This window comes from Prunus avium, chromosome 3, assembly GCF_965620075.1.
Source record: "Prunus avium chromosome 3, drPruAviu1.hap1.1, whole genome shotgun sequence".
In the NCBI taxonomy this organism is placed as follows: Eukaryota; Viridiplantae; Streptophyta; class Magnoliopsida; order Rosales; family Rosaceae; genus Prunus; species Prunus avium.
In genome coordinates, this window is record NC_142286.1 from 33937498 (window position 1) to 33962708 (window position 25211).

At 38.5% G+C, this 25211-nt stretch overlaps 6 protein-coding genes and 1 pseudogene across 7 annotated transcripts; 3 read left to right on the forward strand and 4 right to left on the reverse strand.

The window, feature by feature from the left end:
• Positions 1 to 340: 340 nt before the first annotated feature.
• LOC110764283 (putative WRKY transcription factor 31) lies at positions 341 to 3535 on the forward strand. The gene is made up of 5 exons (XM_021967210.2): positions 341 to 1224; positions 1396 to 1494; positions 1618 to 2178; positions 2276 to 2389; positions 2531 to 3535. The coding sequence occupies exons 1-5, from the start codon at positions 757 to 759 to the stop codon at positions 3245 to 3247; spliced, it is 1959 nt and encodes a 652-aa protein (XP_021822902.2). The 5' UTR covers positions 341 to 756; the 3' UTR covers positions 3248 to 3535.
• A 1309-nt stretch (positions 3536 to 4844) lies between these two features.
• On the forward strand, positions 4845 to 9159 carry LOC110764268 (aspartic proteinase A1). The gene is made up of 14 exons (XM_021967195.2): positions 4845 to 4998; positions 5369 to 5751; positions 5861 to 5921; positions 6163 to 6257; positions 6335 to 6447; positions 6670 to 6838; positions 6946 to 6985; positions 7091 to 7155; positions 7370 to 7483; positions 7667 to 7731; positions 7838 to 7994; positions 8070 to 8189; positions 8664 to 8752; positions 8871 to 9159. Exons 2-14 carry the CDS (start codon positions 5377 to 5379, stop codon positions 8953 to 8955), a joined length of 1548 nt encoding a protein of 515 aa, XP_021822887.1. The 5' UTR covers positions 4845 to 4998; positions 5369 to 5376; the 3' UTR covers positions 8956 to 9159.
• Positions 9160 to 12618: 3459 nt separating this feature from the next.
• On the forward strand, positions 12619 to 14116 carry LOC110764258 (mitogen-activated protein kinase kinase kinase 18-like). The gene has a single exon (XM_021967185.2). The coding sequence runs from the start codon at positions 12680 to 12682 to the stop codon at positions 14087 to 14089; it is 1410 nt and encodes a 469-aa protein (XP_021822877.2). The 5' UTR covers positions 12619 to 12679; the 3' UTR covers positions 14090 to 14116.
• A 1409-nt stretch (positions 14117 to 15525) lies between these two features.
• Positions 15526 to 16252, reverse strand: LOC110764264 (pterocarpan synthase 1-like). The gene has a single exon (XM_021967192.2). It carries the CDS (start codon positions 16194 to 16196, stop codon positions 15651 to 15653), a length of 546 nt encoding a protein of 181 aa, XP_021822884.1. The 5' UTR covers positions 16197 to 16252; the 3' UTR covers positions 15526 to 15650.
• A 170-nt stretch (positions 16253 to 16422) lies between these two features.
• Positions 16423 to 17276, reverse strand: LOC110764263 (dirigent protein 22-like). Its single transcript, XM_021967191.2, has one exon. It carries the CDS (start codon positions 17207 to 17209, stop codon positions 16655 to 16657), a length of 555 nt encoding a protein of 184 aa, XP_021822883.1. The 5' UTR covers positions 17210 to 17276; the 3' UTR covers positions 16423 to 16654.
• A 728-nt stretch (positions 17277 to 18004) lies between these two features.
• Positions 18005 to 21417, reverse strand: LOC110764254 (uncharacterized). 2 transcript variants are annotated; one of them, XM_088250754.1, is made up of 4 exons: positions 21213 to 21417; positions 20849 to 21104; positions 19046 to 20168; positions 18005 to 18577 (listed from the first exon to the last, which is right to left on the reverse strand). In XM_088250754.1, exons 3-4 carry the CDS (start codon positions 19371 to 19373, stop codon positions 18180 to 18182), a joined length of 726 nt encoding a protein of 241 aa, XP_088106880.1. In that variant the 5' UTR covers positions 19374 to 20168; positions 20849 to 21104; positions 21213 to 21417; the 3' UTR covers positions 18005 to 18179. The 2 variants fall into 2 exon arrangements, with proteins under 2 accessions (XP_088106880.1, XP_021822869.2); XM_021967177.2 differs by having other exon boundaries at positions 20849 to 21417.
• A 617-nt stretch (positions 21418 to 22034) lies between these two features.
• On the reverse strand, positions 22035 to 22836 carry LOC110764303 (dirigent protein 22 pseudogene; annotated as a pseudogene).
• Positions 22837 to 25211: the final 2375 nt, after the last annotated feature.

Here is a 25211-nt window from a genome sequence, read left to right on the forward strand (position 1 = left end):
GTCTTTTAGAAGCGGGCCCACACTTGCCATGTAAATAATTAACGAAGGAATATACGGTCAAACAAACGAAATGTTCAAATCAATAACATTTTAAAAGTCTGGGTCGCGACGTGAAATTTTGAAAGATGATGACCTTCTTCGAAAATCACGGAGATTTTTAGTTGTGCAATTTGTAAATAAGCTCAAAGTTTTATTATTACTAATAAACTTTCCATATTCTTTAAATTAAAAATTAAAAATTCACCATGAAGATGAACCCAAAAGTCAGATCCTTGTTAATGACCTAGGCTTTACTCATGTGACCATATATATAAAGTGTATTTAGTCATCCCTCATGTGATATGAAAAGCAACATCCCAAGTAGCTACCGAGAGCATTAATTCCCCTTCCTTTTTTTATTTTTACCTTCCAATTTGATCATCCTCTTCATCCCTATCTTATCATTTTCACAACCTCCTCCCTCCCCCTCATTTCTCTCCAATCCAAATCCAACAATCCCAAACCCAATGTTCAACAGAGAACACAACACCACCACCAGTCACCAGTTGTTGCTGCTACTCTCTTGCTGATCAAAATTTGGTATTGGGTCTTCTTCTCTAGTCCAAGCCCCCCTTTTATTGCCGAGTCCATTGCACTCTCTTTCTCCCCCTACGCTCACACACACACTTCCACCTACACACACACACACACACACGCTCTCTCTCTCTCTCTCTCTCTCTCTCTTCTCTTCTCTCTCCACAGTTTTCTTGGGTTTTTATGGCCAAGGGAAGTGGACTCTCCATTGATTCAGATCCATTTGGGTTCTCTCTCCACAATCCCATAGTCCTCAACTCCTTTCAACAAGACCAATATAACCACCACCAACCCTGCAGGACCAAGAAGCAGCAGCAGCAGCTTCATCACTCCTCACTCAACATGGACATGGACGCCTCCACAATTCACCAGAGGTCTCCTCCTCCCCCTCCTCTTCCTCCTCCAACTCTGCAATTCTCAGTCAACCTCAACTGCACCCATGAAGATGTTGATAATCATCATCATCATCATCATCATCATCACCATCAGCACTCTCCTGAACCACCGTCCAATGAAAAACGTAAAGTCATCGACGAGAGGGACTTCTTCGCCGATAACAAGAGCCATGTTGATCAAGACAAGTCTGCCTCCGCCGACCCTGCTGATAAAATGGACTTACATGGCCCGACGGATATGGAATTCAACGTAAATGTAAGCGACCCTTTTCACCATTTTGCTTCATCTTCATTGTTATTATTGATTTCTCGGTGTTCTTAATTCAACAACTGTCGTCCATGAGATTTTAATGAAGTCGGAACCTTTTTCGACAAACAGTCATCATCGTTTTCTTATTGTTTTTAGTTTTTGTTTATGTGCTTATAGACTGGCTTGAATCTTCTCCTTACAAACACTAGCAGTGACCAATCAGTGGTGGATGATGGCATTTCGTCGAACATAGAAGATAAAAGAGTTAAAAGTGAGGTACAGATACATAATTTAGCTTTTGCATTTATTTAATTTGTGACTGAATTTTGGACCTGATTCTTGGGTTATTGCTAATTTTCTATATTTAATATATGTTGATGTCACTTTTTGTTTTCTCAGCTGGCTGTTCTTCAAGCTGAGCTTGAGCGAATGAACGCGGAGAATCAACGTTTGAGAGGCATGCTTAATCAGGTGACTACCAATTACAACGCTCTTCAGGTGCATTTGCTGACTTTGATGCAAAGCCAGAAGGCTGAGCAGAACAGTAGCGCTGCTGAAGGCGATGGAGTGTTTGATGGGAACAACAAAGTGGTGGTGGAAGAAAAGAAGCTCATTAATGGCAATGGATCGCCAGTAGTGGTCCCTAGGCAGTTTATGGATCTCGGGTTGGCTGCCAATAATGCTGACACTGATGAGCCTTCACAGTCTTCATCTGAAGAAAGAAGCCGCGAACGGTCTGGATCCCTCGGAGAGAATGTGAAGGTTGCAGGGCATAGTGATGATCAGGAGAAGAAGGAATTTGGAAGAGGGATTGGGAGAGAGGAGAGCCCAGATCAGCCATCACAGAGTTGGGGCCCTAACAAAGTTCCAAGGCTCAATTCTCCCAAAGAGGTTGATCAAACTGAGGCTACCATGAGGAAGGCAAGAGTTTCGGTCAGAGCTCGATCAGAGGCACCTATGGTATGTGTTTTGGACTATATTGGAGTTTTATATATATGAGGCATCAGATTTTGTACCAACATGTTTGCTAATTTGATAAATTTTGTTGGGTTTATAGATCACTGATGGATGTCAATGGCGAAAGTATGGACAAAAGATGGCAAAGGGAAACCCGTGTCCTCGAGCTTATTATCGATGCACCATGGCTGCTGGTTGCCCAGTTCGTAAACAAGTAAGCTCGCTCGCTTAGGGTAACATTCTCTTATTAGATATGCGACATGTTATTTTGTCAAACTGTTTCCATTTTCGGTTATGATTCACATGTTAATCTTTGATCTCTGTACTAATTTTAATTGCTACTATGATCAAACAGGTACAAAGATGTGCAGAAGATAGGACAATCCTAATTACTACATATGAAGGCAATCACAGCCACCCATTGCCTCCAGCAGCCATGGCAATGGCATCAACTACTTCATCCGCGGCACGAATGCTACTCTCAGGGTCTATGCCGAGTGCAGATGGCCTAATGGACTCAAACTTCCTCACCAGGACAATCCTCCCATGCTCCTCTAGCGTGGCCACCATCTCAGCCTCAGCACCATTCCCTACTGTTACATTGGACTTAACACAGTCACCAAACCCTTTACAGCTCCAAAGGCCACCAGGCCAATTCAACATCCCATTCCCAAACCCATCTCAGAATTTCACCAATGGACCTGTCTCATTGCTGCCTCAGATTTTTGGTCAAGCACTCTATAACCAGTCAAAATTCTCTGGCTTGCAAATGTCACAAGACATGGAGCGTGCCCAACTGGGTCACCAACAGCAACCAGGGCACCAAGGGCAGCAGCAGAACTCATTGGCTGACACTGTCACTGCAGCCACTGCCGCCATTGCAGCTGATCCAAACTTCACTGCAGCTCTGGCAGCAGCCATCACCTCCATTATTGGCAATGCTCATCCAAACAACAATAGTAACAACGGCACCAACCCTGCAACCAACTCAAACAACAACAATGGCAATGGCAATGGCAACGCCACCAGCAACAACAATAAACTCAGCAATTCAAGCTTTTCAGCCAACTAAAAGCAAGCTTCTTCTTCTTTTTTTTCTTTTTTAGTTGTCCTTTGTCCTTTTTAGGATTTTTTTTTTCCTTTATTTGGGCTGGGAGAAAACAAAGTGAGAACATACATGTTTTTTTTTTTCTTTCTTTCTTTTTTTGGGTGGAGAGGGATTAATTAAACATAGATTTTTATATTCTTTGTCATTCGAATAACATCATCAATATGTTCAAATTGTATGTCAGTACAAAGTCCCGTTCAATTGAAGAAAACAAACTGAGGAAGAGGAAAGAATGCAAATTGGTTTTCCTTTTTTGGATGCATCCGGAAATGGAGGGGTTGGTGTTTTGTCAGCCATCTCCTCTTTTGTTTTTTTTTATGTCAATGTTACATGTTTTTCCAATGTACCAAACAAAACTTACAAGGAAAGATAAAGAACAAAGGAAAAGATAAAGCAAAATGACAATGTGGGGAAGAAGAATAATGGGATTTGGTTCTTTCTTGGAGTTATGTGTATCAACTGGCAGTCAAGGGAAGGAGTCAACAAAACCGTCTCGGAGTTATTCAAAGGACTGGGGATTGGTTTGACACGTAAAGAAAGAAAGGGACAAAGAGAGAGACTTTTTGGTTTTTGCTCCACACTCTTTCCTTTTGGGATTAGTTTGGCCTTTACCCAATTTCCTGTCCCATTCTCTTGGTTATATTCTTTTTGCATTGCACCAATGGCTTTGATTTGAATTGTTTGATTGTAAGTGTGGTGGATGAAGTGTATGCGAGTTGTGGAAGATTAAGATGAAAGTTGATATAATGTTTGAGATGAGAGTTGAGATAAGTACCCTTTTAGGCAGCAACCAAGTTAGAAAAGGTTTCTTATCTCACGATCATCAGATCGGCGTATCTCACAACTTTAATATTCTCTTTTTTTTTTTTTGATGAAAATATTTACTTTTAAAATCACTCATAAACATTTTATCAAACATCTTAGTGTCACTATTGCATTAAGATGAAGATTAGCGAAAGATGAGAAAAAGTTAAAAATTTTATCAAACGCTTTTTGTAGCTCTGTTATAGGTAGAGCACGAACATTTTACATGAGTGTAAATATAGTCGAATTTACTTGATAAGTGTGGCTTGCAAAAGAATTCATGTATATGATAAGTGTGCACGATTAGAGAGTGAGTCTTAGAGATTTTCTTTGCTATCGAAGAGAGTTGAGATAAAAGTTGAGTTAGCTAATTAGGATAAGAGTTGAGATTTGAGTTGGGGATTATGAAACCGTACTTGATAGATACCAAGTACTAACATTTGACAAAGCCAGCCCCGAACTTAAAAGGCTCTAATTCAAAATGGGCCACCCAAAAGTTTAAGCTCATCAAAGTCCACCAGGAGGGATGAACGATTATTTTGGGCCTGTTTATGGACCTTAACCTTGTGACTGTGACTCCCATAAAGGCGCCATTATCTATGTTTCAAAACAAGACTGGTAGTTGAGCAAAGAATAACTGTAATTTTCGGCTGGTTCGACTAGTTAACTGTCAAATGACAGACACCAATTATGCTACGACACATCAGCAAATCTTGGACCCACAACAATTGCAACCAATTTTGACCCGTTCGATAAAGCTGCTTTGGTTGCATCGTTGGTTCGTAACATGAACTAATCTACTCCGCAAAGCAGAAGAACCTGCCTCTCTTCTTTTAAGTAGTCTGACTTGAGATTCCTCGTTGTTTCAGTTTTCACCTGATCCTTCGTAGTTCGAAGTCGTACTCAGAAATGTGAGTAATTTGTTTTAATTTGTATTTTTTCCAGAATTTATTTTCTGTTTCAAAATTAAGTTCCTGATAATTAGATTCTCACCCAGATGTTTTTTGAATCGGTTATTTTTGTACAAGCTTTAGATTGTGTTCGTTTAAACTATAAAGTTTGCACCTTTATTGCTGGCTGAGTTCTACTAGGGTTGTTTAAGCTCCGTTTGGTTCCTGAGAAAACATTACTAAAAGGTCAAAAGAAACGAAAATTGTTTGCTTTCCTGGTAGTTTCTCAGTAACCGAACACATAGACCGTGTTAATATGTTTTGTCAAAGCTTTTTCAGTACTTTCTAAGAGTGATCTTTGAGCGACAAGTTTGCACACTTTGTTTCGCAGTTCTCAAAATGGGTACCAAATTTGGAGCCAGTTTGGTCACTCCTTTTCTCTTTCTGCTTCTGTCTCATGTGGTGTTTTCCACAACCAATGATGGGTTGGTCAGAATTGGACTGAAAAAGATGAAAATAGATCAAAAATGTCATATGAATAGAAGAAGTAATGCTAATGAGCAAGAAGAAACACCAGGAGGTCCCATTAGGAAGTATCATCTGCGTGGTAATCTTGGGGATTCTGAGGACACTGATATTGTTGCACTAAAGAATTATATGGATGCTCAGTATTTTGGTGAGATTGGCATTGGAAGTCCTGCTCAGAAGTTCACTGTGATATTTGACACTGGAAGTTCTAATCTTTGGGTGCCCTCAGCCAAGTGTTATTTCTCGGTAAGCTTATGAAGTCTTTTCGTTCATTGTTTCCAGTTATTTTTATATCAAAACTATTAATTCAAATGAAGTTATCTTAAAAATTCGTATCTTTCGAATTTGGTTGCAGGTTGCTTGCTTTTTTCACTCCAAGTATAAGTCTAGCCAATCAAGCACATACACAAAGAACGGTATGTTCCTATTCACTGGCTCAAGGCATTCACATCCTGATAAGTTATGACTGGCCTAGGTTGGGATGAGCAAACCCTTGATTCTTGATCAAGGTGTCCCAAATGTTCCACAATACAGGGCTAACCATAGCATTAAGTGATACTGTTTTAAACTTGATGGAAAGGGGAAAACACGGACATTCTTTAAAGAACAATGTATAAACTAAATGTTGAAACTGTGTGTTTCCATTTTCCAATGTAGGAAAATCTGCGGCAATCCAGTATGGGACCGGCGCAATTGCAGGTTTCTTCAGCCAGGACCATGTCACTGTTGGCAATCTTGTTGTTAAGGAGCAGGTAAGTTTTGACAGAACCTAGATTTGGTGAATTTCAGTGTTGTGGACTTTACCCTTACTATGACTACTGGTTATTAGGACTTTATTGAGGCAACCAAAGAGCCTGGCATCACATTTGTTGCAGCTAAGTTTGATGGTATACTTGGACTTGGATTTCAAGAGATCTCAGTTGGAAATGCTGTTCCTGTCTGGTATGTCAATGCCATTTAGTTCTTAAGTATACTAATTACTCGATTCAATTTGTACACTTAATATCATAATAATATACTAGTTTCTTTCTTCCATATTAATGGGCTAAATGCTTTTTTAAACACTCCAAATTGTGTCAGCTGTGATTATCATTATACTTCCCTTCCCCCACTTGTAAGTCCTCAATGCTAATCTGTTTGACATTACATTGGCCATTATAACAGGTATAATTTGGTCAATCAAGGTCTTGTTACAGAACCAGTGTTCTCATTTTGGTTAAATCGCAATACTGAAGGGGAAGAAGGGGGTGAGATTGTATTTGGTGGGGTTGATTCTAATCATTACAAGGGTGAGCATACATATGTTCCTGTGACTCAGAAAGGCTATTGGCAGGTTTGCAATCCAAGATATTATCATCTTTTGCAGATTTTCTACTTGATAGTTGATATTTGATATTTTTTTTTTGTTTCATTCTTCTTTTTGGTTTCTCTTATTTGTAGTTTGATATGGGTGATGTCTTAATTGGTGGCGAAACATCTGGTAATGATATGGAACTTGTATTTGAAATATTCCTATGTTGAGACAGTAGATACTTTCTATAATTTGTTTATTATGGTATTGAAAGATTATCATGTCACTTTCCAGGATTCTGTGCTAGTGGCTGTTCAGCAATTGCCGATTCAGGAACCTCCCTATTGGCTGGGCCAACGGTGTGTATTCTAGCCAACCATTTCCATATTTGTATTTCTTTGTATCCAGTTATCAATATATCAAGAAGCGCTGCACAAGACATACACATATCATGCTATCTAAGGCATATCTGTTGAATATAAAAAGCCCACATCACTGTGATCTGCTATCAGGTTTTATTTGATAGTTTTAGCAACTTCTAATTGATACTATTGTCTAATCTCACTTTTTCAGACCGTTATCACTCAAATCAATCATGCCATTGGAGCCTCTGGTGTTGTTAGCCAAGAATGTAAGACAGTGGTTGAACAATATGGGAAAACTATAATAGAAATGTTGCTAGCTCAGGTATATATATTTTTGTTTTTTTAATTTTTTTTTCCAGTGCGTTTTAATTAAAGTTTACTGTTCTTCCATCATTTTAATGATATATGAAGACAATATTTATGTTGGTACTTTTCTCTTTGATTCAATCTGCCGGAAAACTCCCTGCAGTGAATTGATTTTTACTTTTACTGGCATGTTTTGTAGGCACAACCCAAAAAAATTTGCTCCCAAATTGGTTTCTGCACTTTTGATGGAACTCATGGTGTGAGGTCAGATGCAGATCAATCTATTTTCTTAAAGTTTTTTTCAGAAAGGATAGTGGTAATAATGAGTTTCTTAGATCATTTTGATTTAAATGTGTTAACATCTTTGCAGTATGGGCATTGAAAGTATGGTGAATGAGAAACTAGAAATGACATCTGACGGCGTGCATGATGCTGCATGTACTGCTTGTGAGATGGCAGTGGTATGGATGCAGAATCGGCTAAGGCTGAATGAGACAGAGGATCAGATCTTGAATTATGTCAATGAGGTAAATTAAACTTCCTTTTCATGTGTCTGTGAAATGTTCCTTGCAGCAAGCTCATGCTGGAATTTTTGCTTGCAGCTCTGTGAACGACTTCCCAGTCCCAGTGGAGAATCAGTAGTTCAGTGTGACGCTCTATCCTCCTTACCCAGTGTATCATTTACCATTGGTGGTAAAGTATTTGACCTTGCCCCAGAGCAGGTATGGTGGTCATGGCATTAACCCTAAATCATTTCATCTTTCATCTGAGTGCACGAGTAGGCTACTTCTCAATTGTATTCACATGCCCAATTGTGAATAAAGATCTCCAACTTAAGAAAGAACTCATGGAACTGCGTTAATATACTTAAGAAAGACTTATCAACTTCGAGTTTTCATAACCAGTTCTGTGCATGAAACTGGTTCGTAGTACATCTTTGCATTTATTACTATGCAGTGCATTTAGTTAGAGCCAGATTAGCTTCAAGTTGTTCTACTCTCTCTCTCTCTCTCACACACACACATCAAGATAAGATTATGCAAGCTGATATTATATTTCTGATAGGCATTATTGCCACTGTTGATAAAAGTAGTTTTCGTTCCTTTTTATCCAGTATTTAATTGTTCATTTTATGTATTATTTATCACCGCACTTATATATTGTTTATTCTTCTGAACGTTGGTTTGTTGGATCAGTACGTTCTCAAAGTCGGGGAGGGAGTTGCAGCTCAATGCATCAGTGGGTTTATCGCTTTAGATGTCGCTCCTCCTCGAGGACCACTCTGGTATTTATCTCTTCCCATAATTGCTTATAGCATCTTTTGAACTTGTACCTTCTTTTCAGCAATGGCACACACAAACAGTTTACATCGGATTGCTAAAAATGGTGAAAATCTGATGCAGGATTTTGGGGGATATTTTCATGGGTCGGTATCACACCGTGTTCGACTATGGGAACTCAACAGTTGGATTTGCAGAAGCAGCTTAGTTCTATATTTATTTTCTGTTTCCCCTGCTTATGTAAATAATCTCTGCAGGCATCGGAAAAAGGGTTGTGACAATAGAACTTGTTTATGTGATGGACTACGGACATAATGAACCTTTACATTCTTGTATCTGTGAATAAATCAAGGCAAGATTGTTTGTATCTGCACAAGAAAACTTGGTTTCTAATATATATGGGCTTGAAGTAGACATATATTTGCCATACTAAATTCTCTTGGCACAAATTTAAAAGTGTGTCACAATGACTTCAAGCTGACATGAGCCACCAACATTCTTGTGGACAGGTGGCCACTACAAATCATTTCTGTGGGCAACTGATATCATTGGTTTGAACTTTGAGCTCACAAATCACACCTATAATATAATATATAATGTTCTAGAAGCGAGAAAAGATGTAATTTCGTTTTCATCGTGGATTTTCTTATGTACGTGGTTGAAGCAGAAGGAGTCACAATATTGAAAGCACTTTTAGCTCGCAAAGTCTCTAACTAACAAATTTAAAAGTGACACATAAACAAACTTGTTACGTGTTGCCGCGCTCTTTATGATTCTTCTATCTGTAAATGGCCACCACACAGAGAGAGAGACAGAGAGACAGAGAGACTTTCTATAACGGCACGTCCAAGCAAGCAAAACCCATCCATCTCTACTCATTGAAATGCCGGCTAACAACCCTATCATGCTAAACCAAAGCAACACTCATTTATTTTTCCAACTACGCAAAAACTAAACAACAATCTAAAACTCAAATCCCCAAAGCAACCAAAACAAAAAAAAACCAAAACTCCCAAATTTTCTTTGTTATAAGTGATATTAGAGGAGAGAGATTTGAACACATGACCTCGGATGCATGGGTAATTACTAGATAAATTTAAATGATCTACGTTTGAACAAATAAAACACTCTCACATCTCGTCATCTTAATCTGAAATTCCGAAACTAGGGAACTTATGTTGGTGTATCATTACACTCAAGACAAAATGTCTCCATGCCATTTGCATGACTAGCTCTCTTGTTGCTTCTTACTTCTCAGTTAGTCCTTACTTCAGCTCATCTCAATGCTTTGGGTTGAAAATGAGCTAAGATATGTGGGCTGGGAACTTTATAAATTAAAAGCAATTTTCTTTCCCCCAAAATATACCAACTCAAGCATTCATCTTTACATTATAGGGCAATAATGGTAAAAATCAAGGTAGGACCAAATGAGTGCATTCATCTTCACATTCGGTACAATTTTTTATATTATTAGGAAGAGCTAGCAAATTGATGGCAGGCTCACACAGCTATATCATTAAATTTACAAGAAAAAGCATACTGCAATTTCCTTATCCTCTGCCGGAAGGGGAAGGCCAGGCATAAATGAAAAGAAGCCACCTATCAACAGTGTTCCAAGGACCACACCAACTCTTTTTTTCAATTTCAATGGCTTCCAAACGCACGTAAACCTTGTCACTTCCACAAGCACACATTTAAAACGTGCCCTTTGATGTCCCTCCACACCGACGTGTTCGCTTTCCTATGGTTCTTTTATTTAGCCCCAATTTAATGAGTAATGCATTTCTTATGAAACATGAACAAGAATATTATATTATATGTGAATTGTGTGAAGCTATCTTACAAGCCACGCATAGGATTTGAGAAAGCATTGGTTTACATTTGCACTCACTTTGGTCCAACAACTAACTGAACAAGTTTGACAGAAATTAGATGGTGGGGTGGGTAAGCGTATGAGTGTCTGAGTGAGACAATAAATTTTTCGATATAACTTTAACACTGTCATGTGATGTTAACAATTCACTCATGTTATAATATGTTTACGTATTCATTAATATTATATTATGAATATAAACTCATTATCCATCCATATTATAACACCCGAGATAGTAACATTATCCGAAAAAAAACTTTTGAGTGAGACAACTATAGGGAGATTCTTAATTAGGGTTGTTGTTAGCATTTTACTTTTATAAGTTATATAACCCAACAACAACTAACCCCACCTGCCGATTTACTGTGGTATGGTTATTGGAATCGGTCTCAACCCCTACCATTTGTTTTTGTGCCTTTTTGCCTCTTTGAATTGATTCCTCTCTTTAACTCTCTTGCAAAGTTCCAAACCACCACACCCTTTTTAGCTTTTATTGGTTCATCAAAAGCTTATCTACCATAAATTGTGTGCTATTAATTATGAGGAAGTTGGAGACGGACGTTTAATATATTCTAAATTAAACATTTAAAAGACCACATCAACAATATGAGGCTTCAAGCAACAAAACGTAGCACATGAATTCATCAAACATATATATATATTTTTTTAGTGTTTAATTTAATGGTTTCAATGCAATTAATGACACTTTTTGGTCTAAGATTATGACCCTTTTAAGATTAGCATGGTAGATTAATTATATTTACACTCATCATGGTAGTTTTCTTTTGAGGTGTGTTTGTTGCATACCATACATAGTGGGATAATCGTTTTTCCTTTGTACACAATCTAGACATGAAAATTTGGGGGGTGATTATTTTAGTGGAGTGCCCACGGGCCACGTCCAAGACGGCATCATCAATCATGATTGCTTTACTTAGGAGACACAAATCCTCTTATTAACAAACAAATAAACTTTCTAATAGGTTACCTATTGTGCATGATAAAATATATTTTAGGAGTGGGTTAAAAAATTTAGTAGCCTGATATACACTGTTAGTTTAAGTTTTCGGAAACCAGTTTTTGTCAACAATATACTAGTTGTAGCTTGATATTATGCTAGTCAATACTTATCCAAAGTAATTGCCAAATACATGGAATCAGGAGGGAGCTCAAGTAAAGCATATTCTTTGAATTTTGGATGTGTTTGTGACTAGTCTAGTCACAAAATTTCAGCAAAAGATGGTGGTGAAGCAATATCAATTTTGGTCAATAAAAAACTATGGCTTAAATTGACAAAAAGAGATATTAGGTGCTGATTCCTAACCAGAAAAAAAAGAAGCTATCAACATCCTCATGGCAAAGCTTCCACTGATCATATAGCTAGGGTCCCGAAATCATTATATTTAGATTAAAAAGTTGCATGGTGTAGTGTAAATTGGTCAAAGCCCACAGACAAAAAGAAAAAACAAGTATTAGGCTTAATCCCCTTTTTCTTCTTTAACTTTTGGTAAATACCCAAAAACTTGTACTTTTCTCAACAAAAAAAAAAACTTGAAATCTTGACCAACCAGATATTTATATCCAATAGCACATGCTTGAATTCAACCAATATACCAAAACCCAAATTGAAAGTGATACTAGAAATCAACCCCCATTTTGGTGGTTCAACGCACCCCCTAACACCTCACCCATAAGTTGCCAATTTTAATTTCCAAACTCCCCACATCCTTACAAATTAGAGCATCCCATTTAGGATTTCTATCCATCCATCCAACCCCAACCCCTCCCCATCACTTGCACGGGTGCACCAAACCAAAACTAGTTTGCACGCTCTTAAACCTCAATCCTTGACACGTGCCAACGTGCCATTTTGCCAAATCACAGCTCTATAGGAGGCCACTGCCGTCAACCCCGCCCGAATATTGACACGTGGTCGACTAGTGTTAAAGGAATTGTCAACCCTGCTGGTTGTAGATGGAGAGAGAAAGAGAGAGACCCAACCAACCAATTAAACTATCCCACCTTATTATATTTAGCAAGTGAGCAGGTCCATATATAAATGCAGAGGCACAATAGGCATCTTAACCAACACAAAAAAGTTTTCTACATTCTCTTCTTAGCTCATCACCAAATGGACTGGACTAGAGGCCACACCATTGGCCATGGCTCATCAGCCACCGTCTCCCTAGCCACCTCCTGCCTCTCCGGGGACTTGTTTGCCGTCAAGTCAGCCGAGATGTCCCAGTCCGAGTTCTTGCAAAGGGAGCAGAAAATTCTCTCTGCTTTGAGCAGTCCACATATAGTAAGCTACATGGGGCATGACATGACTAGTGAGAGCAACAAGCTCATGTACAATCTCTTCATGGAGTACATGCCCCGAGGCACGATCATCGATGAAATTCGCAACCACGGAGGCCAAATTGACGGGTCACTGATCAGAGATTACACAAGGGACATTGTGAAAGGGCTTGAGTACTTGCATTCACATGGGTTGGTACATTGTGACATCAAAGGCAGGAACATCTTGGTTGGTGACGAGGGTCCAAAAATTGCTGATTTTGGATGTGCCAGGTGGGCTAATCCGGCGGGGGAAGTGGCGGTGCCAATTGGGGGCACGCCAATGTTTATGGCGCCAGAGGTGGCGCGTGGGGAAGAGCAGGGGTTTCCTTGTGATGTATGGGCTCTTGGGTGCACAATTATTGAAATGGCAACTGGGGGATCAGTGCCATGGCCTAATGCAGCTAACCCAGTAAGTGTTCTGTATCAAATTGCATACTCTGGTGAAGTGCCTGAGATTCCAAGCTTCCTCTCAGATCAAGCAAAGGAATTTTTGGGAAAGTGTTTGAGGAGGGACCCAACAGAGCGTTGGACGGCTAGTCAACTTCTAAAGCATCCATTTCTTGAGGAAAAGGAAGAACTTATAATTACTTCTAGTGCAAAGCAGGTTCAAGAATCCACTTCATTTTCTCCAACAAGTATTCTTGATCAAGGCATATGGAACTCTTTAGAAGAATCAGAAACTTTGGGCAATCTTGTTCAGTTCCCAATTTTTGAAAATTCCTCCTCTGATCACAGGATCAGACGGTTGTCCTTGTCTTCAGGGTATCCCTGGTGGGCTTTGGATGAGACTTGGATCACAGTTAGAGCGAATGATTGTGAGGAAAGCAACAGTATTGGTATTGCCAATGATGCTGAAGCTGAAGATGATGTTGATGTGATTGGTGGGTTGGCAAGGGTTTTAGTTAATTGTGATGTACAACAACTGGAAAGGCCTGAAGCTGTAGGTAGTGAGGAGGAGGAGGAGGAGGAGTTGTTCAATTTCTTAGATAGCAATAATAGCTGTAGAATTAATTTAGATATTTTAGGGGACTGCCAAAAAAACATGAATAACAGGAGTGTAGGTTTGAGCAATTTGATTTTTGAGAGAGACAGAGACAGTTTGTTATTTCCTTCAATATCAAGTTTTTAGTAATCATAAATTCCTTATTTTCCTCTATTCTTTTGTTCTACTGTTATAAAGTGGATGGTGAGCCCTCTCAATTGCTAGTAGGCCCCATATGTGTTTGGTGAGTCAGTTCTTTTTTTTTTGTTGCCAAAGTTAGAAATGGAAGGGGAGTTTCCTTACACACACACAGCGAAAATGTCATGTGAGTTCGAACCTGAAATCACTGGTCTACAAGTCAAAATCCTTTTCCACTATGTTAGTTCCTATTAGCGTTAGTTTGGTTTAATTCCCATGAGTCATGACATAGCGAAGGCATAATTCTTGGTATCAAAGATAAAAACCCATCATCCTTTCTGCTTAGTTTCTTTGTTTGGTAGGTAAAGAAGGGTGCCAAACATTGGTGTTTTTAATTCCCTTCCGCCAACTGCTGCTTAAATTGGGTATAGTTCCTCAAATGCAAGTGGCTAGGAAACTGAGATTTCAAGTCATTATTTACTGTTGAGGCAACTGTCAGAAGAATAGATGGCCTAGTTAAGTCGGTATTTGGTAAGCCGGAACCCAACATTTACAACTCGAACCAGATTTCTGTTCTCCGTGTTGGAATAAATATTATTGACAATACTCTCCTTCAAAGAACATGGAACAACACTGATCGATTATGCTATTAAGATTCGGATAACACATAACAAATATTTGGGTGGATAGAGTTCTTCCAAGTGGAAGTGGCCTAAAGTTTTCTATGTGGCCAGAGAAAGGGTCTGATAGCACCAGAACTTTCCAATTCAATACTAATCTACCATCCATTTGTTAATGCTTTGAAGTTTCTGAGATTATAAAACTCTCCATATAAATTATTAAACATCCCTTTCACTTGCATTACCTGATTGCCACCTTCAAGCAAGACGTCCAAGATGGATTTGTTTGGGCCAATTATAGAAGTAGATTGGGTTCTATTTGGGCCAAAAAGGAAAGTCCACTATTTTTTCTGACTTTGAGCCTACGCGAAAGACTTTCATGCAGCATGACACTTTTTGTTATCCTTGGCTATTGACGCAATGACACGTGAGATAACTTTTTCACGTATCATTGTGTTATTGGCCGGGAATAACAAAATAGTGCTATATCCGTTACAAGTAAATTTTTCTGCCTGGCTAGAGCTATGAGCATGGCTATAACTCATAAGCAACATTGATGAATAACACACATGGGTCTTGAAAATGGGTTCAATGCCATTAGTGGAGAGCAACAAAATTGAGCAGCAAAAAGAGTTGAGTGATTGAAATTTTCTTTGTGCAACTGGGTTTCTTCATGCAATGTTTTTAATTTACGGAGGAGAAAGAGAAGGTTTTAAAGTTCTCAATTAATTTTCTGCTAGAAAACCCTTGTAGTAAAACGTTAATACAAGATAATTGTTGAAATTAAACTACTCTGTTTTTATTCTTATGAGTACTTTATTGGTAGGCTTTGCAGATAACTGAACACAGATGAGGCCAGCAGCATATATCTCAAGCCTCAAGGGTTGAGCTACAAATTAAATTATTACAAACCAAAGCATCCGATCTGATACAAAGAAGAGCATGATGTTCTAGTAGTGTTTCACCGTAATGTTGCATCGTATAACTGCATATGAGCTTGGAAGGTCCACGGAAATCGTTTCGAAAGTAGTATATCCTCTAACAAATCGAAATTTTCCAGTACCTGAAACCACTGATAATTCTCTGACTGGCTCGAATTGCTTATCAATCCCTTGTATCTGTAGAGTGCTACCATTGTACTTCTTGTTTGTGAACACAATGGAAAACAAGACATGAGCATTAAGTCCATCCAATGCTGATGCCATGGACGTGCCTTGTACCCGGCCAACGGATGCTGAGTTTGGGTGTGAGCCTTCCGTTACAGGGTCATCAATGGCGTAAAGTGTGGTAAATTGAGTGAAGGTCCAAGCCTTGCCGGAAATACCTGCAAATGGTATGTCTGTGGCATTCGGACCCGCGAAGATGTCTTGAAAGTAGAAGGAAAGTTGGGTTTCTTTGACCTCATGACTGGCTAGGACCAAAGATGTAATCACGGCTAGAACCATTAGGAACATTGTGGATAGAGCACTGAGATTTGGTATGAAGGTTAATGCCATTGGTTGATGGGAGCTAATTGGGCAACCAAGAAAACAGGTTAAGAAGAAAAGGAGCTAGCTTTTGAAATTGCTTTGTGATGTTGAGTTATGGTTTTCAATTTAAATTATGAAAAAGGAGCAATTATTGATGCTATATCAACTATTTAGCTTCTGTTTTACTTCCTTGTTACTTCCTTTCTAGTTGAGAATTGTTTAAGCAATAATGCACCACGCCTGCAACAGACCCTAATATAAATATATTTGTATAAAGACCAAAATAAATTAGTTCCAAGATGGATTTTGTTGGGGCCAATTGTAGGATGTGCTCAATCAAAGAGACTAGAAGAAGTAGTTTGAGTTCTATTTTGGCTAAAAAGGAAGGTCCAATATTATTTCTATGAGCCACCAAAAAAAGAGATGTTCATCAATTTCTTGCATGCTCAAAGCTAAAATACAATCATTTCTCAAAGTGACTGCAACTATTGAATGTTTGGAAGCAACCTAACGGTGCATCGAATGATCGAGTAGGAGGTCTTATTGTCATAGAAAACTGTCTCAAGAGTAGCATATCCCCTTGCATATCTGAATGATCCAGTGCCTGAAACCACTGAGACCTCTTTATACCTCTCAAACTGGCGGCTGATGCCTTGTATCTCAAGGCTGCTACCGTTGTACTCCACATTGGTGAATGCGAGTGACATTGAAACATGCACATTGGAGCCAGACAAGGATGAGGCCACTAGGATGCCTTGAGCTCGACCGATTTGTGCTGACACTTTATCCGGGGTTTCTGTGATGATATCGTCAACGGCGAAAATGGTGCCGAATGAGGTGAAAGATTGAGGCTTGCCCTGGATGCCAGTGATTGGGACAACAGTGGCATTTGGCCCAGATGCCAAGTCTTGCAAGTATAACACTATGGTGGTTTCTCTAGGACTCTGAGCCTTGGCTAGAGGCATGAGCATGGCTAATAGAAGCAATATTGATGAAAAGGACATGAGTTTGGTGGGTCTTGAAAATGGGTTCAATGCCATGAGTGCAGAACAACAAAATTGAGCAGCAGAAAGAGTTGAGTGAATAAAATTTTCTTTGCGCAACTGGGTTGGTTCATGCAATGGTCTTAATTTATGGAGAAGGAGACGGTTAAAGTTGTCAAATTTCTACTGGAAAACCGACGTTACAGTAAAACAACGATTGAATTTGAACACAAGATTCATGTTGTTATCTGGGTTTGGTTTATGAGAACGTTATAAAGTGATGATGGGTGTTTCATGTGAGGTTGTTCTGATTATTCAATACAAGATAATTTGCTGAGATTAGATTCCTCCGTTTGATTCTTTTGAGTATTTCATCGGTAAAGCTGAGACCATCATAGATCTCAAAGATTAAGGGTTAGAATTAATCGAATTCGACTTGATAAAATACATAGATTAGTTTACTTATTTAGAAAACTTTTTCTACTTACGCAAACATACTAATCAAATTAAATAATTATTTTCAAGTTCTTATTATTGTTAAAACAAATAAAAAAAAGTTAATTAATGAAAATATGTCAAACATGAATTTATTTATATTCCATTGAATTGTCGGTTTGGCAAAATCAATGAAAAAATGACATGTATTTACCAAAAAGCATAAACAAATAAGTAACAATGTATTATCGCCGGCCCTCTCAATAGGAAAGTTCTTTTTTTCTTTATAAGTAACAATGTAGGAATGCAAATGTTCCATGTGTACACCCATAGATGCTTTTGAAATTGCTTTGTGAATTGTGAAGTTCATTGAGTTATGGTTATGGTTTGTATTTGTCATATGAACAAAGAGCAATGTTTCTACTAAGAGACCCAAATTCTATCAACTCAATTGTTGCATCATTTGGGTATCTTTACATACAAATATTGGTCCAATTGCACAAGTGCACTCATTTTCTTCTCTGCCTACTATAGCATCCTGAAAGAGGTATATACAAAAAGTTAAGAAGAAAAAAAGTAACTAACAACTCCCTTACAAGTTCTTTTTGTCATTAGGGTGTGATATGCTTTGCTTGGTGAATCTCTGTTCAACCAATTTCGACTGGTTCCGAAAATTTTGGTTGTCTGCGAGCAATCGATCATATTCTTTTAAGAATCCTTCAGATTCCTGTCTTAGGGCATCTGCCTCGGCTCTTGCCTTGTTTGCCTCGTTTGCTTCGCTCTCGCATTCAGATTCCAGATACTTGAGCTTTGTCCTCAATGTATCCTTCTCTTGTACCATGGTGTTAAGCTTCTGTACACTTTCAGTTTTCTCCTTTCGAAAACTTTGGTTTTGTGTTTTTGCAGCCTCCATGGCCATCACGAGTGAAGGAAGTCCTCTTATGTAATGGTGCAAGCTATCTATCATCAGTACAAGAAACAGCACAATCCCTGCATTTTGAACAAGGTTGAAAATCAATTTTTGAGGGAAACAAAATTCACAAATGGTTATTTAAGAAAAATCAGAGAACAGAATTCACATATATGCTGTACGCAAAATGCGTTGTGACATAGACCAATACCATACAAGCACAAACTTATCTATAAAGCTGAGATGGCCAAAGGTTTTGTCTACCAATAAGGAGGCAGAGAGTTTCATAAAACTAGTAGTAGATGATTAATAACGTAGCACAATACCAAACTCATGCTGAGTAAACACAGAGTTTGCATATGATCAGAAGGTGTTTGTCAAATGTCCCCAGTGAAAAACTGATAAAATTTGATTGAATATTCCAAATTAGCAGAACCAAAATCGAAACTTTAAAACTGATTGACGTAAACAAAGTAAAACCCAAAAAGAACAATAACAAAATCCAGAATTTCACAAGAGACCCAGTAAAATTCGAAAAGAAAAATTACCAATTAGAGAAATTTGTAGTATGTTCATGGACTTGAGAACCTCCTCTGTTGGGTTTAACCCACCGCCCTCGTTGGTTCGGTTCTTCATAGTTATGCGGAGGAGACTGTAGAAGTTAGCCATTAAAACCAGAAACAGAGCTCCAGTGACAATCTTCACAATCAATAGACCCTTTCCTTGGTTTAGCTTCAAACTATCCAACTCCAAGATCGCTGTTTTCGTCATAGGAGCATCAAACAGCAACGTCATAATCAGCACCATTTCGCTGAAAATCAGTGCGTAGAGCAGATAAACCAACCCCTGCCCTAAAATCAAAAGCAGCTGCACCATCCTTTTGCCTTTACGCTTACACCCAAAATCTAAAATCTCGGGCAAGAGAGAGCCTGAGGTCGGAGAGTGAAAATTGAAAAACTGCTTGTTTTTATAGAAGCAGAGGAGTTTTATGCATTTTCCCAAAATTCCAATTTTACCCCTCAACAAAAAAGGTCAAAAAACTGGTTTTGATACTCATTTCATTTTGGCTTTGTGATAAGAGAGATCCACATGTTAACATTTTGAAATGGGTTCAATGCTTTGAGCAATCTTTACATTAGCAGAACTAATAGAATTCGAAACTACACAAATTCCTTGCTTCAATTCCTACGCTTTATATACATATGGGTGCACTTATCCTCTTTCTCTGCCTCAATTCTGCGTCTAAAAAACCCTCACATATGCATATGAATAAAATTTGCTAATGTAATCGCTTCCTTGCGTGTTTCGTTTTGTCATCATAGCTTAGATCTACCCATTCTAGCTGGCTTCGAAGAATTTGGTTGTCTTCCTGCACGCGATCAATTTCCGCTAGGAGTCCTTCATATTGCTTTCTCAAGGCATATACCTTGGTTTTTTCCAGCTTTGCCCCCTTTGCTTTCGTCTCATATTCAGTTTCCGTATTCATGATGTTTGTCCTCAATTTAGCAATCTCTTGTTCCAAGATCTTAAGCGCCAGGGCTCTTCCGTTTTTCTCCTCTTGAAAAGTTTGGTTCTCTCTTTGTGCAGCCTCCATTTCAGTCCTGAGTAAAGAAACTTCTCTCGTGTAATGATGCAATCTATCCAAAATAACTGAAAGAAACAGCAAGAATCCTGCATTCGATAACGTGGAAATCAATTTGAAGGAACAAACTAATCAAACAGTCAATCAAATTAAGAAAGCATACATTGTGATATACCATTACCAAGAGCACACAAGCACAAAATAAACTAAGATTGTAAATAGAAAAAGCAGAAGGATATCTTATCGCCCCACACACAAGATGGCATTTTTCTTAGAGAAGGAGGGAGAGAAAAGTTCATAAAACTAGAAGAAATTCCCCTGAATTATAGTGCACGCTGCACTTTGTCCCTGGAAAGGAAATAAAATCTTCTCAATACCCCTTTGAACTTTGGAAAAGTTGAAATGCACCGTCCACTTTTCTGTTAAATTTTGACATTCGATGTGCACATACCCCTTTCAAGGGAAATTTTGTAAATATCTTCTCTCTCATTTCTCTCTTCCTTCTCTCTCCTCTGCGAATGCCCCAAATCCCAGCTCTACTCAGAGGCTAAGAGAGTTACACGTACAGAATCCCATTCCAAGTGAAATGGGTTCCCTATCATGTTTCCTAAGCTAAATCCTGCTATCAATTTCTCTATAGAATACTAGAAAGCCTGGTTCAAGTTCTTGGCTTTCCCTATAATTTGATTTCCTAAGCTTCATACCATCAATTTCTGAAAATTTAATCTCAAAACAAAAATATTTTTTTTTTAAAGGAAAAATAAGTTACCCGTAAGAGAAATCTGGAGCATGTTCATGAGAACACTCGGATTGAACATGGTGGTTCGTTTGATGATGTTGATCGTACCGTAGACCCTGGCCACTAGCACAAACAACACCGAACCAGCGATGATCCTCACAACGAGTGGGCCCCTCCCTCGTTTCAAGCGATCCACCGCTATCATCACCGGCTCCGCCAGTTTGATCTCCAACAACAGCGCTAGAATCAGCGCTATTTCGCCCAAGATCGCCGCGCAAAGCAGCAGCTGCAACATCCTTTTAACTTTTAGCGCCAAACGGCCAAACCCTAGAATTAAAAAGACGACCCAAACAAAGAAATACGAAATTCCATTTAGGAAAGATTTAAATCGCACCCACTCTGTGGTATGTTGGCGCCCGTTTGGGCCGTTTGGTGGTTCGTTTCGGTACTCTGTATATCTTGGTATTTTCAATTAACTTTTTTTTTTCTTTTGAGTTATTTACCTCTTGAGGTTTTCTATTTTTTCATAAAATTTCAATGAAAATGGATTTTGTGAAAATAATTTGAAACTTTAAGGCAGCGGTGGACTCAAACTTTTGTCCATCTGAGGGTGTAAAAAACAATTTCATAGCTGACTCCTGCAAAATCTAGGTTTTCATGGCAATACGATATATATTATAACACATAATCTATTTCAATAATTTTTTAATATATGATTTTGGGCCAAAATCTAAGGCTTTATATATTGGACCACATGTTGATTAAGTCTTGGGCTTTGATATTTTCAATATTTGAGAGGTTTTAGGCTAAAACCTTGAAGGCTTTACTTATTTAGGGTGCTGAGTGGGGATTTTACATGCAAAATATTAGCCAAGTGTCTTGTTTTTATTGGAAAAGTGTTTGGCTAGATGGGTGAAGAAAACACTTAAGTGTGGGCACAGTAGGCATGTATTGAGTTCGCTAGTGCCTCAAGGAGTGTTCGTGTAATTCTTGAAACCTCAGGGAGTTTGTGAAAGCACTTAAAACCTCTGGAGATGTTAGTGTAAATAACTCTTTTATTTTTATGTCAGCCATATTAGAGCAAGATAATTTCAAAAAAAAATATATCGAATGCAAGGCTAACTGTTTTTATTCGCTTGACTTATAACCTCTTGTCATATTTTCAATTAACTTGAATATCTTTTTGGATGTTTGGACCCGCCATTTAGACATTGCACAATTTTTTTGGGTATATGCTACGCGTTGAAAATTAGTACCCTAGGGAAAAAATTAGTACACAACAAAATTAGGGTATTTTATTGGTAAATATTAGGCCATCATACAATGGAAAACATGCTTATTATTTATATCCCGTCATCTCTAACCCATAAACTTCGATATCCTAGTAATGTTGCACTGTGACGTTGCATCGCAAGACGGAGTAGAAAGTGGCAGGGTCCATGAAATATGTTTCGAACGTAGCATATCCCCTAGCGAATCGAAACTTTCCGGTACCAGATAATACTGCCACCTCTCTGACTTGCTCAAATTGCTTGCTGTTACCTTGTAGCTCTAGTGTGCTGCCATTGTACTCCTGGTTTGTGAACACAAGTGATACCAAGACAAGGGAATTGCGTCCATTCAGGGCTGCTGCTACAGTTATGCCTTGGGCCCGGCCTATGGAGGAGGAGTTTGGTTCCGGGCCTGAGGTAAATGGGTCGTCGGTGACATAAACTGTCCCAAATTGAGTGAAGGTCCAAAGCTTGCCTGCAATACCTGCAACTGGTAAGCTTGTGGCATTTGGACCAGCAGAGACGTTGTCTTGGAAGTACAAGACCAATTGGGTTTCTTTGAGCTCACTGGATTGGGCTAAAAATGGCGCCATGGCTAGAACCAGTAGAAGTGAAAAGGTGAAGTCACTGAGGTTTGGTATGAAGTTTGATGCCATTGCTAGATAAACAAGGGGCTTCTGAAAATTGGGCGACCAAGAATTAGGCTATTGGAAGATAAGGTGCTTTTGGGATTGGTTTGTGATTTTGAGGGAGGGTATTGGTTTCCATTTATAATATGAACACAGAGAAATAATTTATTCTTAGTCAACCATGCATATGGACTATGGAGCACTAAAATCATAATTAAAAGTTCTAGCTTTGAGGTCTATACGGGATATCAACATAATTAAGTCATGTGCCGTATAGAATCTTTAATCTCCTCTAAGATTATATTTCCTTCTGGGCTTATAATATGAATACGACTACATTTAACTCTTGCACTCTATTGACTTTGTAGTGGGTGTGGATTGTGTGGTTGTTTTTTTAGAACAAACAAAATTTCGTTAATAAAAAGGTAAATACAAAGAAAAACACATCTCAAATGGAGGTTCTTGCATACAATAAATCAAAAAAAATAAATACAGCAAGACCTTGAGTAATAACTATTACAAATTCAAGCTCTGCTCACTTAGAGTTGACAAATAGAGGATCAAGAAGACTCTTTAAAGCACAAGTGCTATAGAGAGACCACGAGAATAACTGATTCTGTATGAACATGGAACCAGAAGCACCAAAAGTGAAAGGGCCTTACCGCTCAACATCCACTTGGCCATATAAGGCCACAACACCAGTATCCCACATGATCTCACAGCACCCAGTATGAAAGATCCATCTAGATCTAGCAACTCTACCTCCATAGCATAAAAGATTTTAAAAGCCAATCCAAAAGAACTGAGGAGAACCAAAACTCATCATAAAACTGCGGAGAAAAATATCTCTACAATATGACGGGAGAGAGAGTCACCCGGTTAGTTACGAGGGAAAATCCCTGGAACCAAAGGGGGCTGCATAAAAGGAATTTTTTGGTCAACAAAATAATAAGAAACTACTTAAAATGGGCAGGACATGACTAATCAACTAAAATGGAGTCTATGCTGCTGAATTTTCTACTGGTATAGGGACAACTATATGGACTGACAGGCTTATTAATCTTCATCGTTACAAAAGTCGATGCTACCACATCGAGCAGTCAGTCTCAGATTTGGTGAGCATATCAACGTTGGAATTTGACTAACTAAATTTGGTAACAGTCATACATATTGCAGTTTACACATCCCGCTAAAACTATAAATTACGAGGCTGGACAAATGCATACATCTAGTTTGAATACTTCCATCTCACAAGCAAGTGACACAAAATGTATCAATTAAATTATGCCCCTATATTGGTATCTCAAAGGTTGACCTGCAAATTACAAGAACAAGAACTGCAACTAATAATTTATTAATTTTGCCATATATTTCCAACCAAGGATCATAAACATGATCTTCTAATAATGTTGCACTGTAACGTTCCATTTTACAACTGAGTAGCCAATTGGATTGTCCAATAAATAATTCTCAAGGGTAGCAAATTTCCCAGTACCTGATACCACTGCAAGCTCTCTAACTGGCTCCAACTGCTTACTGTTTCCTTTGTAGTTCAAGTGTGCTGCAATTGTACTTGTTGTTAGTGCACACAATCAATAACGCCACTGTTGGAGCGAAAAATTTTGGATCATCCAACAAGTAATCTTGTAGTCCATGTTGAGAAACTGAATACCGTTTCGATCGCTATCAATTAGGGAGGAGGAGGGTACCCATAAGAAAACACTCACTTGAGTCCGTAGGAGTCCAAGATAATTGCAGGAAAGTTAGAATAGTATTGTTACCTGATTTTTCCCTTCGAGTTTTGGGCTCCATGTTCCATGTTCCACAGTTTTCTTCACGATCCACAATTACTCCATCATGGGCATGGTAGTGGGTGATCATGTGGGCTTTGCCATGTGGCATGAAACATGCTAGCCTTTGATCTTGGGCATAGGACATGTTTGCCTTGGTAGGTCTTGGCCATCAAGTCCCACTAGTCCCATGATTTCATTTATATGAGATCTGGGGTCCTACGTACAGTCCAGGTGACTTTATTTTTTATGGCCCAAAGTTAATAGACAGCCTAGGTAACTCTATTTTTTTACACCCCAGACAGACACACACACCCCCATCCCACCCACATAAAATCTCTTTTTTTTTTTCTTTAGTTAACCAACCCCACAAGTCTGATAGAAAGAAAAACATAAACTAACCTCACACATGTGACACATACCCTTTTTAAGAAAACACCTGTTTCATTCCCTCAGAGAAAATCCTTTACCTTGGCTTGAATACCTTCTTTTCAATTTTATTTTCCAAGTTGGCTTGAATGGCTAGATGGATTAAAATGGTTCAGTTTTTTTTCTTCTTCTTTTGTAATGGATAAATGCTTTCAATTTTTTTCCTTTCAGGGAGAAGTTTATGTGTAATTGCTATAATTGACCTTAAAATTCCTACTTCAATTTTTCTATGTTGCTAGATTTACATAGGTTTATTTATTTATTTTTTAATTAG

Coding starts and splice junctions, on each gene's coding strand:
- LOC110764254 (XM_088250754.1), bottom strand. CDS start 19,373: ATGGTGCAGCTGCTTTTGATTTTAGGGCAGGGGTTGGTTTATCTGCTC. Junction 18,578..19,045: donor ACTACAAATTTCTCTAATTG/GTAATTTTTCTT, acceptor TTCAAAATGCAG/GGATTGTGCTGTTTCTTGTA.
- LOC110764258 (XM_021967185.2), top strand. CDS start 12,680: ATGCAGAGGCACAATAGGCATCTTAACCAACACAAAAAAGTTTTCTAC.
- LOC110764264 (XM_021967192.2), bottom strand. CDS start 16,196: ATGGCATTAACCTTCATACCAAATCTCAGTGCTCTATCCACAATGTTC.
- LOC110764263 (XM_021967191.2), bottom strand. CDS start 17,209: ATGGCATTGAACCCATTTTCAAGACCCACCAAACTCATGTCCTTTTCA.
- LOC110764283 (XM_021967210.2), top strand. CDS start 757: ATGGCCAAGGGAAGTGGACTCTCCATTGATTCAGATCCATTTGGGTTC. Junction 1,225..1,395: donor ATATGGAATTCAACGTAAAT/GTAAGCGACCCT, acceptor ATGTGCTTATAG/ACTGGCTTGAATCTTCTCCT. Junction 1,495..1,617: donor ATAAAAGAGTTAAAAGTGAG/GTACAGATACAT, acceptor TTGTTTTCTCAG/CTGGCTGTTCTTCAAGCTGA.
- LOC110764268 (XM_021967195.2), top strand. CDS start 5,377: ATGGGTACCAAATTTGGAGCCAGTTTGGTCACTCCTTTTCTCTTTCTG. Junction 6,448..6,669: donor GGAAATGCTGTTCCTGTCTG/GTATGTCAATGC, acceptor CCATTATAACAG/GTATAATTTGGTCAATCAAG. Junction 6,839..6,945: donor CTCAGAAAGGCTATTGGCAG/GTTTGCAATCCA, acceptor TCTTATTTGTAG/TTTGATATGGGTGATGTCTT.